This window comes from Eubalaena glacialis, chromosome 18, assembly GCF_028564815.1.
Source record: "Eubalaena glacialis isolate mEubGla1 chromosome 18, mEubGla1.1.hap2.+ XY, whole genome shotgun sequence".
Classification (NCBI taxonomy): Eukaryota; Metazoa; Chordata; class Mammalia; order Artiodactyla; family Balaenidae; genus Eubalaena; species Eubalaena glacialis.
Window position 1 is genome coordinate 48,479,045 of NC_083733.1, and position 15,784 is coordinate 48,494,828.

A 15,784-nucleotide genomic window follows, 5' to 3' on the forward strand; every position below is an offset into this window, starting at 1 on the left:
TTGAATTTTGCATTATAGCTAGAGTGCATTGTGACCATTTCTGCTTATGCATTTTTGAAGCTCTCAAGCAGCTCTTCACAGTCTTTAATATGCTTGTGAATCCTCTGGGGCTCTTGTTAAAATACAGATTCTGATTCAGCAGGTCTGGGGAGGCCCTGAGAGTCTATACTTCTGAAATGTTCTCCAGGGATGCCAGTACTGCTGGTCCTTGGACTACACTCTTAAGTAGCAAGATTCTAAGAGACATACATCCTTGGAGGTCTACTGTTTGGCTTAAAAATCATGCCCCCCTCTTTCTCAATATCCCCCTCACCCCAAGAGAAAATCTTATTAAGTCTAGGTTTGCGCCTTTTAAAAATTGGCTTTTAACAGCCATTTTTTTTTTTTTTTTGAATAGCAAAACACCGAATTGCTCATAAACCTCACTCCAAACCAAAAACTTCAGATATTTTTGAAGCAGAATTCTCAAATGATCTAAAATCCAAGGATCTGCTTGCTGATAAGGAACTGTGGGATCGACTTGAAGAACTAGAGAGACAAGAAGAATTGCTGGGTGAAATTGATATTGATAGGTACCTAATGACAAAGTTCCTTACACACATTTCCTTATAAAATATGTGCTGATTGAAGAAAATACAGAAAAGCATGCTATACTAAAATATCAATAACCCTACCACCCTAAAATAAATATTAATTCTCTAGAATATTTTCTTTTAAGGCCATGTGTTCATGCACATGCCAGTGCATGTGTGTGTACAGAAATACACAAAATCAGTATTCCTATTTTTTATTATAAGGTTTCAGCCCTATTTTGTATAATAAAGTAAGATATACCAGATACTTCACTTTTAATAATTATGGATGCTTTATATATTATATTTTAAATGAGTTCTTATACTGTAGTCAAGATAATGCTGTATGTTTGAATGACTTGTTAAAAAGAAATATGGGCATTCAGTTTAAGTTTGTTGCTGTAAAATGTTTATCCTTGCTTTCCTTTGCAAACTTTTCTGCTTATTGAGCAGGTAATTTGTAATCTGGTCAAGTAGTTATAGATATGAAAAACTTTACCAAATTGCCATTTGAAATACATATTAGCACTCACTCAGAATTATCAGAGTGCTCAGTGAAAACTGTTACTATAGAAGTTCCTATATTATTTTGCTTAAATGATATGCAGAATTAGTTACTGTGAAAAATAAGACATGAAGCACAAAGGATATTTTTTTCACTGCCATTTCACCTATACTTAGGTCTTTTTGATTAACTGATACTGTTTAATTTTTGTAAATCAGTTTTTAATCTTATGATTTTCTTGGTCGTGATTCTTTTTCTACTTTTGCGTGATGTTATTTCAGTTCGTTGCATTTTGGGTTTTGTTATTTTTATAAGGTCCTCAAATCCTTTGTAGAATGAAGCATGAGAAGTGTATGTATGTGTATAAATCATGTACATATGTAGAAATCTTTTATTTTTTAAAATTACAATAATACATGCTTATAAAATATTTTGATTATAGAAATAGAAAAGAATATGTTATAGTTCTGTGGTTGTAGTTTCTGGTCTTTAAATAGGGATAACATATTCTCTGTGATTTCTTACAAATTTATGATTGTATTTGTATGGTATTTTATTGTATATGGCCAATATCCTCCTTGCAAAGATAAAAAAAAAATCTACTGTATTCTACTTATGTTTGAATAACTACAACATATAGAATTAGCATAGAAACTATTTTTTATTAATTTCAAAACATTTTATTAGCCTAGAAATCTACTTTAAAAATACCTTATGCAAAACCTTAGTTTTTACCCTTTGAACTTAAGTGCAAATTAGAATATGTAAAATTCTAGTGTGTTTGTTTGATCTTGTTAATTTTCTTTTTCTAGTAAGCCTGATACTGTGATTGCAAATGGAGAAGATACGTCCTCTGAAGAGGAAAAGGAAGATCAGAACATAAATGTGAATATGATGAATCAAGTAACGGACTCTCTCACTCCCAGCAATTGTTATCAGAATGTTACAAATTCAGAACTGTTCAATGGTCAAGTGAATAGTCAGTGGAACTGTTCAATGAATGGTTCAAATTCTTATCACAATAATGAAGATGAAGAAGATGATGATGATGATGATGGTGGTGATAATGAAAATGACCATGATACCTTAGGGGCTGAAGATAATTCTATACCAACAATATATTTTTCTCATACTGTCGAACCTAAGAGGGTTTGTATACTTTTAACTTTACTAATTTTTCATATAATTTGAATATTAGAGATCATCTATGATATTCTTTAAAAGAACAATATTAACAGGGATTAATATTGTTGATCGTGCCAAACAAGAAAGCCATTTTTTGCCTCTTGCTCTGACCAATTTATCTAAAAAGAAAAAGGAAAAAAAAAGTCTAGTTAGCTGGTATTGGTCCGTTCTCTGAAGCCACAATAGAATTTGAAATTTGGGGGTCTGGAAGGAGATGAGTTTGAGTGACAGCTACTGTAACTCCACCTGTCCTTCATTCAGAAAGCTTTCTTAAGAATTCTAGAGTTAATTTGGGCATTTTGGTGTATTTAAGACGAAAGTGACTTGCATTAGTTAAATTTTTAATTATATCAGGTTGTTTCTATTTGGGTATAAAATGAATAGGAGCATCATGAGCAAAAAGGAAAGATTTAGAAGGAAGTAAAAATTAGTTCCATTTCTCACAAATTAAATATAAACATCTCTGGGTGGTAATCATGATTTTAGAATTTTGATATTTTAGAGCTGGGGGTTACTACAGAGAGATCTTCTAATACAGGTTTTTAAATTTTCTTAGTATCAAAAGACTTTTTGTTCCCTCCATACTTATTGTAGAATACCCAGTTTTAAAATCCCAGATCAAAGCAGGTTGGATCTCACTGAAGGAAGGACCTTAAACTCATTCCCTTGCTCTCTTGGCCTCATAATACTGCTTTAAGGAGCCACCGGGAATTTCATCTTTCTAATTTGTCTTTCTCAAGGAAACTTAGGGCCTAGAAGACCATAGAGCTAGTTAGTAATAAAACAGGGACTCCTTTTTCTCAGTTTGGTGCTTTTTTTTTTTTTTACCACAACAAGGTACCCTTGCAGGATTTGCCTGTATCAGAGGTAAGGGTCTGTGGTAGCAGCCTTAAATGCCTGAGATTATTATTTAATGAAATGTGTTTAAGACATATTTGCTATTTCTTAGGTCAAGTTTTCCCTGCTCTAATGTGAAGTGAAATACTTATATGGTGTTTTAAAATATATATTCTAATACTTCAGACTAAAAGGAGCATCTTGGAATTCTTTGGAAAAAATTGACCTATTAGCCAGGAAAAAAGTTTGTTTTGTGATTCTCTTTTCAGGCTTTAAATTAGTTTTCATTTAGATAAAACAGGAAGAATAAATAATATTTGCAGGAATGTTATGGGGAATAGCAGTCATTAATGTGGAAGGATGGTGTAAATGCCGAGTAGGGATAGAAGAATAATGTATTAATCCGGAACAGGGTTGATTTTTATTTTTTGGTCCTTAAATTTTTTAAAATTAGAAGTATTTTAAAAATTCTAAATAGTTAAGCATTATCTAATATTGTTTTTATGACTTAAATTTTATATTCTTACTGAATATTTATTTTGGTTAATTGTGCTCTTTGTTTTGAAATGAATGATTTAAGCCAAAAACTTATATCAAAGTAATGGGTGATGTGAAAGCTTATAATAATCTAGCATTTAGTTTGTATTTTGCTTTCTGTATAATAATAAAGTCACTGATGACTAGAATTGGTCACTTAAGGTATAATTTAATACTATAGAAGTATGATAAGATAAGGACTTGTTAGCCTTAGCTGATAATGCACATCATTTCAGTGTCAAAAAATGTAAACTGCCTCTATTACTATTATTTCTTTAATTGTAGAGTTTATTGGTTTTAGTTTTGGCCTTGATTTCTCAAAAGGATCATAAATTTTTGCTGTGAAATTTTTAGGTACGAATAAATACTGGAAAAAATACCACTTTAAAATTCAGTGAAAAGAAAGAAGAAGCCAAACGTAAGCGAAAGAACAGCTCTGGCAGTGGTCATTCTCCCCAAGATCTGCCTATGATCAGGACTCCTGCTGACATTTACAGGTGAGTGGTATTCACAGATAGCAGAGCAGTCTGCTCTTCCCTTCTCATTTCTTGCAACTGAGTATATACAGGAAAAGGCTGCTTGTAACACAGAAGGCTTTCACTGAAAAGTGAGGTATTCTGATAGAGTTAGCTTAGTGTTTTTTTTTTTTTTTTTTTTTTTTAAAACATCTTTATTGAAGTATAATTGCTTTACAATGGTGTGCTAGCTTCTGCTTTACAACAAAGTGAATCAGTTACACATATACATATGTTGCCATATCTCTTCCCTCTTGCATCTCCCTCCCTCCCACCCTCCCTATCCCACCCCTCTAGGTGGTCACAAAGCACCGAGCTGATCTCCCTGTGCTATGCGGCTGCTTCCCACTAGTTATCTATTTTACATTTGGTAGTGTATATATGTCCATGACACTCTCTCACCCTGTCACATCTCACCCCTCCCCCTCCCCATATCCTCAAGTCCATTCTCTAGTAGGTCTGTGTCTTTATTCCCATCTTGCCACTAGGTTCTTCATGACCTCTTTTTTTTTTTTTTCCCTTAGATTCCATATATATGTGTTAGCATACTGTATTTGTTTTTCTCTTTCTGACTTACTTCACTCTGTATGACAGACTTTAACTCCATCCACCTCATTACAAACACCTCCATTTCATTTCTTTTTATGGCTGAGTAATATTCCATTGTATATATGTGCCACATCTTCTTTATCCATTCATCCGATGATGGACACCTAGGTTGCTTCCATGTCCTGGCTATTGTAAACAGAGCTGCAATGAATATTTTGGTACATGACTCTTTCTGAATTATGGTTTTCTCAGGGTATATGCCCAGTAGTGGGATTGCTGGGTCATATGGTAGTTCTATTTTTAGTTTTTTAAGGAACCTCCATACTGTTCTCCATAGTGGCTGTATCAATTTACATTCCCACCAACAGTGCAAGAGGGTTCCCTTTTCTCCACACCCTCTCCAGCATTTATTGTTTCTAGATTTTTTGATGATGGCCATTCTGACCGGTGTGAGATGATACCTCATTGTAGTTTTGATTTGCATTTCTCTAATGATTAATGATGTTGAGCATTCTTTCATGTGTCTGTTGGCAATCTGTATCTCTTCTTTGGAGAAATGTCTATTTAGGTCTTCTGCCCATTTTTGGATTGGGTTGTTTGTTTTTTTGTTATTGAGCTGCATGAGCTGCTTGTAAATCTTGGAGATTAATCCTTTGTCAGTTGCTTCATTTGCAAATATTTTCTCCCATTCTGAGGGTTGTCTTTTGGTCTTGTTTATGGTTTCCTTTGCTGTGCAAAAGCTTTTAAGTTTCATTAGGTCCCATTTGTTTATTTGTGTTTTTATTTCCATTTCTCTAGGACCTGGGTCAAAAAGGATCTTGCTGTGACTTATGTCATACAGTGTTCTGCCTATGTTTTCCTCTAAGAGTTTGATAGTGTCTGGCCTTACACTTAGGTCTTTAATCCATTTTGAGTTTATTTTTGTGTATGGTGTTAGGGAGTGTTCTAATTTCATACTTTTACATGTACCTGTCCAATTTTCCCAGCACCACTTATTGAAGAGGCTGTCTTTTCTCCACTGTATATGCTTGCCTCCTTTATCAAAGATAAGGTGACCATATGTGCGTGGGCTTATCTCTGGGCTTTCTATCCTGTTCCATTGATCTATATTTCTGTTTTTGTGCCAGTACCAAACTGTCTTGATTACTGTAGCTTTGTAATATAGTCTGAAGTCAGGGAGCCTGATTCCTCCAGCTCCATTTTTCGTTCTCAAGATTGCTTTGGCTATTCGGGGTCTTTTGTGTTTCCATACAAATTGTGAAATTTTTTGTTCTAGTTCTGTGAAAAATGCCAGTGGTAGTTTGATAGGGATTGCATTGAATCTGTAGATTGCTTTGGGTAGCAGAGTCATTTTCACAGTGTTTATTCTTCCAATCCAAGAACATGGTATATCTCTCCATCTATTTGTATCATCTTTAATTTCTTTCATCAGTGTCCTATAATTTTCTGCATACAGGTCTTTTGTCTCCTTAGGTAGGTTTATTCCTAGGTATTTTATTCTTTTTGTTGCAATGGTAAACGGGAGTGTTTTCTTAATTTCACTTTCAGATTTTTCATCATTAGTATACAGGAATGCAAGAGATTTCTGTGCATTAATTTTGTATCCTGCTACTTTACCAAATTCATTGATTAGCTCTAGTAGTTTTCTGGTAGCATCTTTTGGATTCTCTATGTATAGTATCATGTCATCTGCAAACAGTGACAGCTTTACTTCTTCTTTTCCGATTTGGATTCCTTTTATTTCTTTTTCGTCTCTGATTGCTGTGGCTAACACTTCCAAAACTATGTTGAATAATAGTGATGAGAGTGGGCAACCTTGTCTTGTTCCTGATCTTAGTGGAAGTGGTTTCAGTTTTTCACCATTGAGGACAATGTTGGCTGTGGGTTTGTCATATACGGCCTTTATTATGTTGAGGAAAGTTCCCTCTATGCCTACTTTCTGCAGGACTTTTATCATAAATGGGTGTTGAATTTTGTCGAAAGCTTTCTCTGCATCTATTGAGATGATCATATGGTTTTTCTCCTTCAATTTGTTAATATGATGTATCACGTTGATTGATTTGCGTATATTGAAGAATCCTTGCATTCCTGGAATAAACCCCACTTGATCATGGTGTATGATCCTTTTAATGTGCTGTTGGATTCTGTTTGCTAGTATTTTGTTGAGGATTTTTGCATCTATGTTCATCAGTGATATTGGCCTGTAGTTTTCTTTCTTTGTGACATCTTTGCCTGGTTTTGGTATCAGGGTGATGGTGGCCTCGTAGAATGAGTTGGGGAGTGTTCCTCCCTCTGCAATATTTTGGAAGAGTTTGAGAAGGATAGGTGTTAGCTCTTCTCTAAATGTTTGATAGAATTCGCCTGTGAAGCCATCTGGTCCTGGGCTTTTGTGTGTTGGAAGATTTTTAATCACAGTTTCAATTTCAGTGCTTGTGATTGGTCTGTTCATATTTTCTATTTCTTCCTGGTTCAGTCTCGGCAGGTTGTGCATTTCTAAGAATCTGTCCATTTCTTCCAGGTTGTCCATTTTATTAGCATAGAGTTGCTTGTAGTAATCTCTTATGATCGTTTGTATTTCTGCAGTGTCAGTGGTTACTTCTCCTTTTTCATTTCTAATTCTATTAATTTGAGTCTTCTCCTTTTTTCTCTTGATGAGTCTGGCTAATGGTTTATCAATTTTGTTTATCTTCTCAAAGAACCAGCTTTTAGTTTCATTGATTTTTGCTATTGTTTCCTTCATTTCTTTTTCATTTATTTCTGATCTGATCTTTATCATTTCTTTCCTTCTGCTAGCTTTGGGGTTTTTTTGTTCTTCTTTCTCTAATTGCTTTAGGTGCAAGGTTAGGTTGTTTATTCGAGATGTTTCCTGTTTCTTGATGTAGGCTTGTATTGCTATAAACTTCCCTCTTAGAACTGCTTTTGCTGCATCCCATAGGTTTTGGATCGTCGTGTCTCCATTGTCATTTGTTTCTAGGTATTTTTTGATTTCCCCTTTGATTTCTTCAGTGATCACTTCGTTATTAAGTAGTGTATTGTGTAGCCTCCATGTGTTTGTATTTTTTACAGATCTTTTCCTGTAATTGATATCTAGTCTCATAGCGTTGTGGTCGGAAAAGATACTTGATACGATTTCAATTTTTTTAAATTTACCAAGGCTTGATTTGTGACCCAAGATATGATCTATCCTGGAGAATGTTCCATGAGCACTTGAGAAAAATGTGTATTCTGTTGTTTTTGGGTGGAATGTCCTATAAATATCAATTAAGTCCATCTTGTTTAATGTATCATTTAAAGCTTGTGTTTCCTTATTTATTTTCATTTTGGATGATCTGTCCATTGGTGAAAGTGGGGTGTTAAAGTCCCCTACTATGATTGTGTTACTGTCGATTTCCCCTTTTATGGCTGTTAGTATTTGCCTTATGTATTGAGGTGCTCCTATGTTGGGTGCATAAATATTTACAATTGTTATACCTTCCTCTTGGATCGATCCCTTGATCATTATATAGTGTCCGTCTTTGTCTCTTGTAATTGTCTTTATTTTAAAGTCTATTTTGTCTGATATGAGAATTGCTACTCCAGCTTTCTTTTGATTTCCATTTGCATGGAATATCTTTTTCCATCCCCTCACTTTCAGTCTGTGTCTCTAGGTCTGAAGTGGGTCTCTTGTAGACAGCATATATATGGGTCTTGTTTTTGTATCCATTCAGCCAGTCTGTGTCTTTTGGTGGGAGCATTTAATCCATTTACATTTAAGGTAATTATCGATATGTATGTTCCTATTCCCATTTTCTTAAATGTTTTGGGTTTGTTATTGTAGGTGTTTTCCTTCTCTTGTGTTTCTTGCCTAGAGAAGTTCCTTTAGCATTTGTTGTAAAGCTGGTTTGGTGGTGCTGAACTCTCTCAGCTTTTGCTTGTCTGTAAAGGTTTTAATTTCTCCATCAAATCTGAATGAGATCCTTGCTGGGTAGAGTAATCTTGGTTGTAGGTTTTTCTCCTTCATCACTTTAAGTATATCCTGCCACTCCCTTCTGGCTTGCAGCATTTCTGCTGAAAGATCAGCTGTTAACCTTATGGGGATGCCCTTGTGTGTTATCTGTTGTTTTTCCCTTGCTGCTTTTAATATGTTTTCTTTATATTTAATTTTTGATAGTTTGATTAATATGTGTCTTGGTGTGTTTCTCCTTGGATTTATCCTGTATGGGACTCTCTGTGCTTCCAGGACTTGATTAACTATTTCCTTTCCCATATTAGGGAAGTTTTCAACTATAATCTCTTCAAATATTTTCTCAGTCCCTTTCTTTTTCTCTTCTTCTTCTGGGACCCCTATAATTCGAATGTTGGTGCGTTTAATGTTGTCCCAGAGGTCTCTGAGACTGTCCTCAGTTCTTTTCATTCTTTTTTCTTTATTCTGGTCTGCAGTAGTTATTTCCACCATTTTATCTTCCAGGTCACTTATCCGTTCTTCTGCCTCAGTTATTCTGCTATTGATCCCATCTAGAGTATTTTTAATTTCATTTATTGTGCTTTTCATCGTTTCTTGGTTCCTCTTTAGTTCTTCTACGTCCTTGTTAAATGTTTCTTGCATTTTGTCTATTCTATTTCCAAGACTTTGGATCATCCTTACTATCATTATTCTGAATTCTTTTTCAGGTAGACTACCTATTTCCTCTTCATTTGTTAGGTCTGGTGTGTTTTGACCCTGCTCCTTCATCTGCTGTGTGTTTTTCTGTCTTCTCATTTTGCTTATCTTACTGTGTTTGGGGTCTCCTTTTCACAGGCTGCAGGTTCGTAGTTCCCGTTGTTTTTGGTATCTGTCCCCAGTGGCTAAGGTTGGTTCAGTGGGTTGTGTAGGTTTCCTGGTGGAGGGAACTAGTGCCTGTGTTCTGGTGGATGAGGCTGGATGTTGTCTTTCTGGTGGGTTCGTCCACGTCTGGTGGTGTGTTTTGGGGTGTCTGTGGCCTTATTATGATTTTAGGCAGCCTCTCTGTTAATGGATGGGGCTGTGTTCCTCTCTTGCTAGTTGTTTGGCATAGGGTGTCCAGCACTGTAGCTTGCTGGTCGTTGAGTGAAGCTGGGTCTTGATGTTGAGATGGAGATCTGTGAGAGATTTTCGCCGTTTGGTATTACATGGAGCTGGGAGGTCTCTTGTGGACCAGTGTCCTGAAGTTGGCTCTCCCACCTCAGAGGCACAGCCCTGATGCCTGGCTGGAGCACCAAGAGCCTTTCATCCACACGGCTCAGAATAAAAGGGAGAAAAAATGGGAAGAAAGAAAAAAGAGGATAAAATAAAATAAAATAAAGCAATTATAATAAAAAATAAGAAAAAAATTATTAAGAGTAAATTTATTAAGAAAAAAAATTTTTTTTTAATTTTTAAAAATAGATTTATTAATTTTTTATACTAAAAATAAGAAAAAAATTATTTAGAAAAAATTTATTAAGAAAAAAAATTTTTTTAATTTTTTAAAATAAAAATATGAAAAAACTTATTAAAAAATTTTTTTAAAAATAGAAAATAAGGAAAAAATTATTAAGAAAACATTTATTAGGGAAAAAAAAATTTTTAAGCCAAAAAAAAAAAACAAAACAAAACAAAAAAAAACGGACGGACCTAACCCTAGGACTAACGGTGAGAGCAAAGCTATACAGACAAAATCTCACCCAGAAGCATACACATCTACACTCACAAAAAAAAGGAAAAGGGGAAAAGTTAATATATCCTGCTCCCAAAGTCCATCTCCTAAATTTGGGATGATTCGTTGTCTATTCAGGTATTCAACAGATGCAGGCACATCAAGTTGTTTGTGGAGCTTTAATCCGCTGCTTCTGAGGCTGCTGGGAGAGATTTCCCTTTCTCTTCTTTGTTCGTACAGCTCCCGGGGTTCAGCTTTGGATTTGGACCCGCCTCTGCATGTAGGTCCCCTGAGGGCGTCTGTTCCCCGCCCAGACAGAACGGGGTTAAAGGAGCAGCTGATTCGGGGGCTCTGGCTCAGTCAGGCCGGGGGGAGGGAGCGGTACGGAGGAGGCGGGGCGAGCCTGCGGCGGCAGAAGCCGGCGTGACGTTGCAGCAGCCTGAGGCGCGCCGTGCGCTCTCCCGGGGAAGTTGTCCCCAGATTACGGGAGCCTGGCCATGGCGGGCTGCACAGGCTCCCGGGAGGGGCGGTGTGGAGAATGACCTGTGCTCGCCCACAGGCTGTTTGGTGGCGGCAGCAGCAGCCTTAGCGTCTCATGCCCGTCTCTGGGGTCCGCGCTGATAGCCGCGGCTCGCGCCCGTCTCTGGAGTTCGTTTAAGTGGCGCTCTGAATCCCCTCTCCTTGCACGCCGCGAAACAAAGAGGCAAGAAAAAGTCTCCTGCCTCTTCGGCAGCTGCAGACTTTTTCTCGTGCACCCTCCCGGCTAGTTGTGGTGCGCTAGACCCTTCAGGCTGTGTTCACGCAGCCAACCCCAGTCCTCTCCCTGGGATCCGACCGAAGCCCGCGCCTCAGCTCCCAGCCCCCGCCCGCCCCGGCGGGTGAGCAGACAAGCCTCTCGGGCTGGTGAGTGCTGCTCGGCGCCGAGCCTCTGTGCGGGAATCTCTCCGTTTTTCCCTCTGCGTCCCTGTTGCTGTGGGATCCGCGCTGATAGCCGCGGCTCGCGCCCGTCTCTGGAGCTCGTTTAGGCGGCGCTCTGAATCCCCTCTCCTTGCGCGCCGCGAAACAAAGAGGCAAGAAAAATTCTCTTGCCTCTTTGGCAGCTGCAGTCTTTTTCCCGGACTCCCTCCCGGCTAGCACCGAAGCCCGAGCCCCAGCTCCCAGGCCCCGCCCGCCCCGGCGGCTGAGCAGACAAGCCTCTCGGGCTGGTGAGTGCTGGTCGGCACCGCTCCTCTGTGCGGGAATCTCCGCTTTGCCCTCCGCACCAATGTGGCTGCGCTCTCCTCCGTGGCTCCGAAGCTTCCCCCCTCTGCTACCCGCGGTCTCTGCCCACGAAGGGGCTTCCTAGTGTGTGGAAACCTTTCCTCCTTCACAGCTCCCTCCCACTGGTGCAGGTCCCGTCCCTATTCTTTTGTCTCTGTTATTTCTTTTTTCTTTTGCCCTACCCAAGTACGTGGGGATTTTCTTGCCTTTTGGGAGGTCTGACGTCTTCTGCCAGCGTTCAGTGGGTGTTCTGTAGGAGCAGTTCCACGTGTAGATGTATTTCTCATGTATCTGTGGGGAGGAAGGTGATCTCCGCGTCTTACTCTTCCGCCATCTTGCCCCTCCCCTCTAGCTTAGTGTTTTAAAGGCTCTCACAGGAGCTGCTGAGCCCCACCCCAGCTTCTCAGTTCAAAGCAATTGGAATGTTGCTTGGTTTTTTGCTTTTGCCCCTCTTTGCCAGTGCTTTTAAAACATTCCCAATCTAGTCAAAAAATGTTGTATGTTAACTTTAGAATGAAAGTTTGTGTTTCTAGTGTGCTGGGGCAGCACTTTCCTATCACAGCTATGACAGTGCTTGGCATGTGCTTTACCTTTCCACAGAGTCGAAGTTAAGTATGCTATTCCAATTTTTTGTTGTATTGTTTGTTGAGAAAGCTATCATTTGAAAATACCTACTGTTTTCATGACGCTTATTTGTAAAACAGTGAAAATTGCTAAATGACTTCTGAGTAGGTCTAAAATATATGTAGAATTTTGGCAAATCACGCTGTTGTCACCCAGAACATGTGTATAGATAAACGGCTGTGTTTTATTAGGCCAAACAATAATAAAAGTAATGTAAATACGTCATTCGAGGCTACAGAACTATTGTGATGGTGAAAATTTTGGATATAAGTTTGAATAAAACATTTCAGATTAATTTCTAGAAAAGATTTTTAAAAATCCTTGTAAATTTATCCTCAGTTTTATGAGTTAACTAAAGAGTGTATTTTTTTTGATATTATAGAGTCTTCGTTGATATCGTGAATGGAGAATATGTCCCTCGTAAGTCCATCCTGAAGTCTCGCAGTAGAGAGAACAGTGTTTGCAGTGATACCAGTGAAAGCAGTGCTGCTGACTTCGATGATAGACGGGGAGTCTTGAGGAGCATTAGCTGTGAAGAGGCCACTTGTAGTGATGCTAATGAGAGCATTTTGGACGAGGAACAACAAGAAAATCATCAAAAGAAACTTTTGCCTTTATCAGTAACACCTGAGGTATGTGTGTATCTTTAACTCTTTATTTTATATAGTATCTTTGACCAATCTTTGTGAGTTAAAAAGGTGGTGGTAGCTCCATTTCAAAGGGGTATGCAATTCATTTTCCCCATTTTGGAGTTGAAAAGATTTTTTAAAAATTGTAGCTGCTGAATCTTCCAGGTATGGTCTGGAAATCATTAATCTTATTGTTCTTGAATTATTTTATATAATTATTTATTGAAGTTAATCGACAGAGTAATAGCATTGTTTATCTTGTAGCTTCTTTAGTTCATACATATATTTAGTCTCAAAAGTCATAGATCCTAATTAATTAATTCTAGGCTTGTGCTTTTTTGATAATTAATGATTTATAAAAAACTAATAGTCACTAGCAAACACAATATAGGTATTATAATAAAGTAGTTCAAAATGGAAGTATTACCACTCTTGAAGTTCTATTTCTGTGAAATAGGATTTTTTTTTTTTTTTTTTTTTTTGCCTCAAAAAGTGACATTTATTCAAAGAAAAAAAAAAAGAAAAGAAAAAAATGACAAGATGTCCATCCCTTGACTCCCTTCCCTCCCCCCTCCTGCTGCTCCTCAGCACCCCCCAAGGATTGAGCCCTGGCTGGGGCTAGGTAGCAGGACAGCCCGTCTCAGATGAGGTCAGCAACATTGAGGGGCATCTCCTCAATGGAGGTGTTGTAGAAGGTCTCAATGTCTCGAAGAGTCCTCTTGTCTTCTTCTGTCACCATGTTAATAGCCACACCCTTACGGCCAAAACGTCCACCTCGACTGATTCTGTGGATGTAGTTTTCCCTGTTGGTGGGGAGGTCATAGTTGATGACTAAGGAAACCTGCTGCACATCGATGCCTCTGGCCAGTAGGTCAGTGGTAATCAATACTCTGCTAGAGCCAGAGCGGAACTCCCTCATGATAACGTCTCATTCTTTTTGGTCCATATCTCCGTGCATGGCAGAGACGGTGAAGTCTCGGGCATGCATCTTCTCAGTGAGCCAATCCACCTTCCTTTGGGTGTTGATGAAGATGACTGCCTGGGTGATGGTCAGGGTTTCATACAAGTCACACAGTGTGTCCAGCTTCCACTCCTCTCGTTCCACATTGATGTAGAATTGGCGGATACCCTCCAGTGTCAACTCTTCTTTCTTGACAAGAATTCTAATTGGGTCCCTCATGAACTTCTTGGTCACCTCAAGCACATCGGAAGGCATTGTAGCCGACAGCAAAACCACCTGGGTGTTGCTATTGAGCTTTTGGAATATGTCATAGATCTGGTCCTTGAACCCACGGCTTAACATTTCATCAGCTTCATCCAGTACAAACATCTTGATGTACTTGGGAGACAAGTATCTCCGGTTAAGCATGTCGAACACACGGCCTGGGGTACCCACGATGATATGGGGAGCTTCCATCTGCAGCTTCTGCACCTCAGCACGCACATTGGTACCCCCAATGCAGGCATGGCACGAGGCACCCATGTAATCTCCTAAGGCCATAACTACCTTCTGTATCTGCTGAGCCAACTCTCTAGTGGGTGCCAGGACCAAGGCCTAGGTGGCCTTTAGATCCAATTCAATGTGCTGCAAAATTGATATGGCAAAAGTGGCCGTTTTCCCAGTCCCAGATTGGGCTTGAGCGATCACATCGTAACCCTTGATACAAGGAAGAATGGCTCGCTGCTGGATGGCAGAGGGCTTCTCAAAACCGTAGGCGTAGATGCCACGGAGGAGTGACTCCGAAAGGTTCATGTCATCAAAGCTGTCAACGATCTCATTCCAGTTACTCTCGATGACGCCTTCGGGCTCCATCCCATCGGGGCCATTGTCTCTAGATCAGGAATCCTGACTCGCAGACATGATCCTTAGAAACTAGGAGGAATTTTAAAGTATCTTAATTAGCATATGTATTTATTTCATTTTTGGCTAGAATTTTTTTTTTTTTTTTTGGCTGCACCACACAGCATGTGGAATCTTAGTTACCTGACCAGGGTTCGAACCCATGCCCCATGCAGTGGAAGCATGGAGTCTTAACTACTGGACTGCCAGGGAAGTCCCATGTCTAGAAAATTATTTAGCAGCTTATTTTAAATAAATTCCACTAGATCAGACTTACAGTCATTTTATGCTAGTTCAAGTAACAGATTGTACTTTTCTCTTTTAAATGCTTTGGTTGAGTTAAAGAAAAAATATATACATGACAGATAATTATCTATAGTCCTATGTTTTGGCTCGTGCCAGTGAAATTTTTAACTCTTTGGAATTGTGGAACCATTTTACAATTTAGTGAGAGCTGGAGATCCTCTCCTCAGAAAAATGAGTGCACACATATACTCTTACCAACCATGTTGCACATAGTTTTTTGTGTGGGGAAAGGAGGGGTATTGGGAGATACCAAAATAAGAATGTTATGGTTTCCATTATACCCAGACTTGATATTTTTTTACTCTTACGTTTTGTGGGTATTTCAGATTTTTAATTTAAGAAGTATTTAGGAAGACTGGGGAACTCATACCCATATCAAACTGATATACCCATTTGAGTATAAGTCAAATACATATAAAAATATATATCTTTATATATGAATAAACATATGTAAAACTTCTGTTGCTTTTGCTAAATAGTCCCTAAGTGGTACTGATTGTACTAAATGGTAACTGGGGATGGAGGGGTCATTGGTAATTAGGGGCAGTATGTATGATTAGAATATTCTCCTTCCCTTCTCCCAATATAATGATTTCAGTTGACCTGGAGAGTATCTTAACTTATTTAATAGTCTTCCCTACTGTTAGAAAAACAGGTGGTAGACTTTTGCTGTTTTTAAGTATCTGAAAATTAGGTTTTTGTAAGGACTTAATATATTGTGGTATAGCTAGAGCTCAAGTCTGGAACTTATTTTCATTTCAACCTATTTAATAGCTTTGCATTTTGTATTGA

General features: G+C 38.4%; 2 protein-coding genes across 2 annotated transcripts in view; one reads left to right on the plus strand and one right to left on the minus strand.

Annotated features, from left to right (window-relative positions):
- Positions 1–15,784, plus strand: part of URI1 (URI1 prefoldin like chaperone) — a 71,740-nt gene that overhangs the window by 53,845 nt on the left and 2,111 nt on the right. Inside the window, exons 7-10 of the mRNA XM_061172929.1 lie at positions 398–572; positions 1,890–2,226; positions 3,991–4,133; positions 12,600–12,849. Coding sequence (XP_061028912.1) covers positions 398–572; positions 1,890–2,226; positions 3,991–4,133; positions 12,600–12,849 — 905 coding nt within the window. The remainder of the gene's footprint in view (positions 1–397; positions 573–1,889; positions 2,227–3,990; positions 4,134–12,599; positions 12,850–15,784) is intronic.
- On the minus strand, positions 13,423–14,722 carry LOC133077968 (eukaryotic initiation factor 4A-I-like). The gene is given in 1 exon segment (XM_061172789.1): positions 13,423–14,722. A coding segment is annotated over 1 exon segment (1,173 nt). The 5' UTR covers positions 14,660–14,722; the 3' UTR covers positions 13,423–13,486.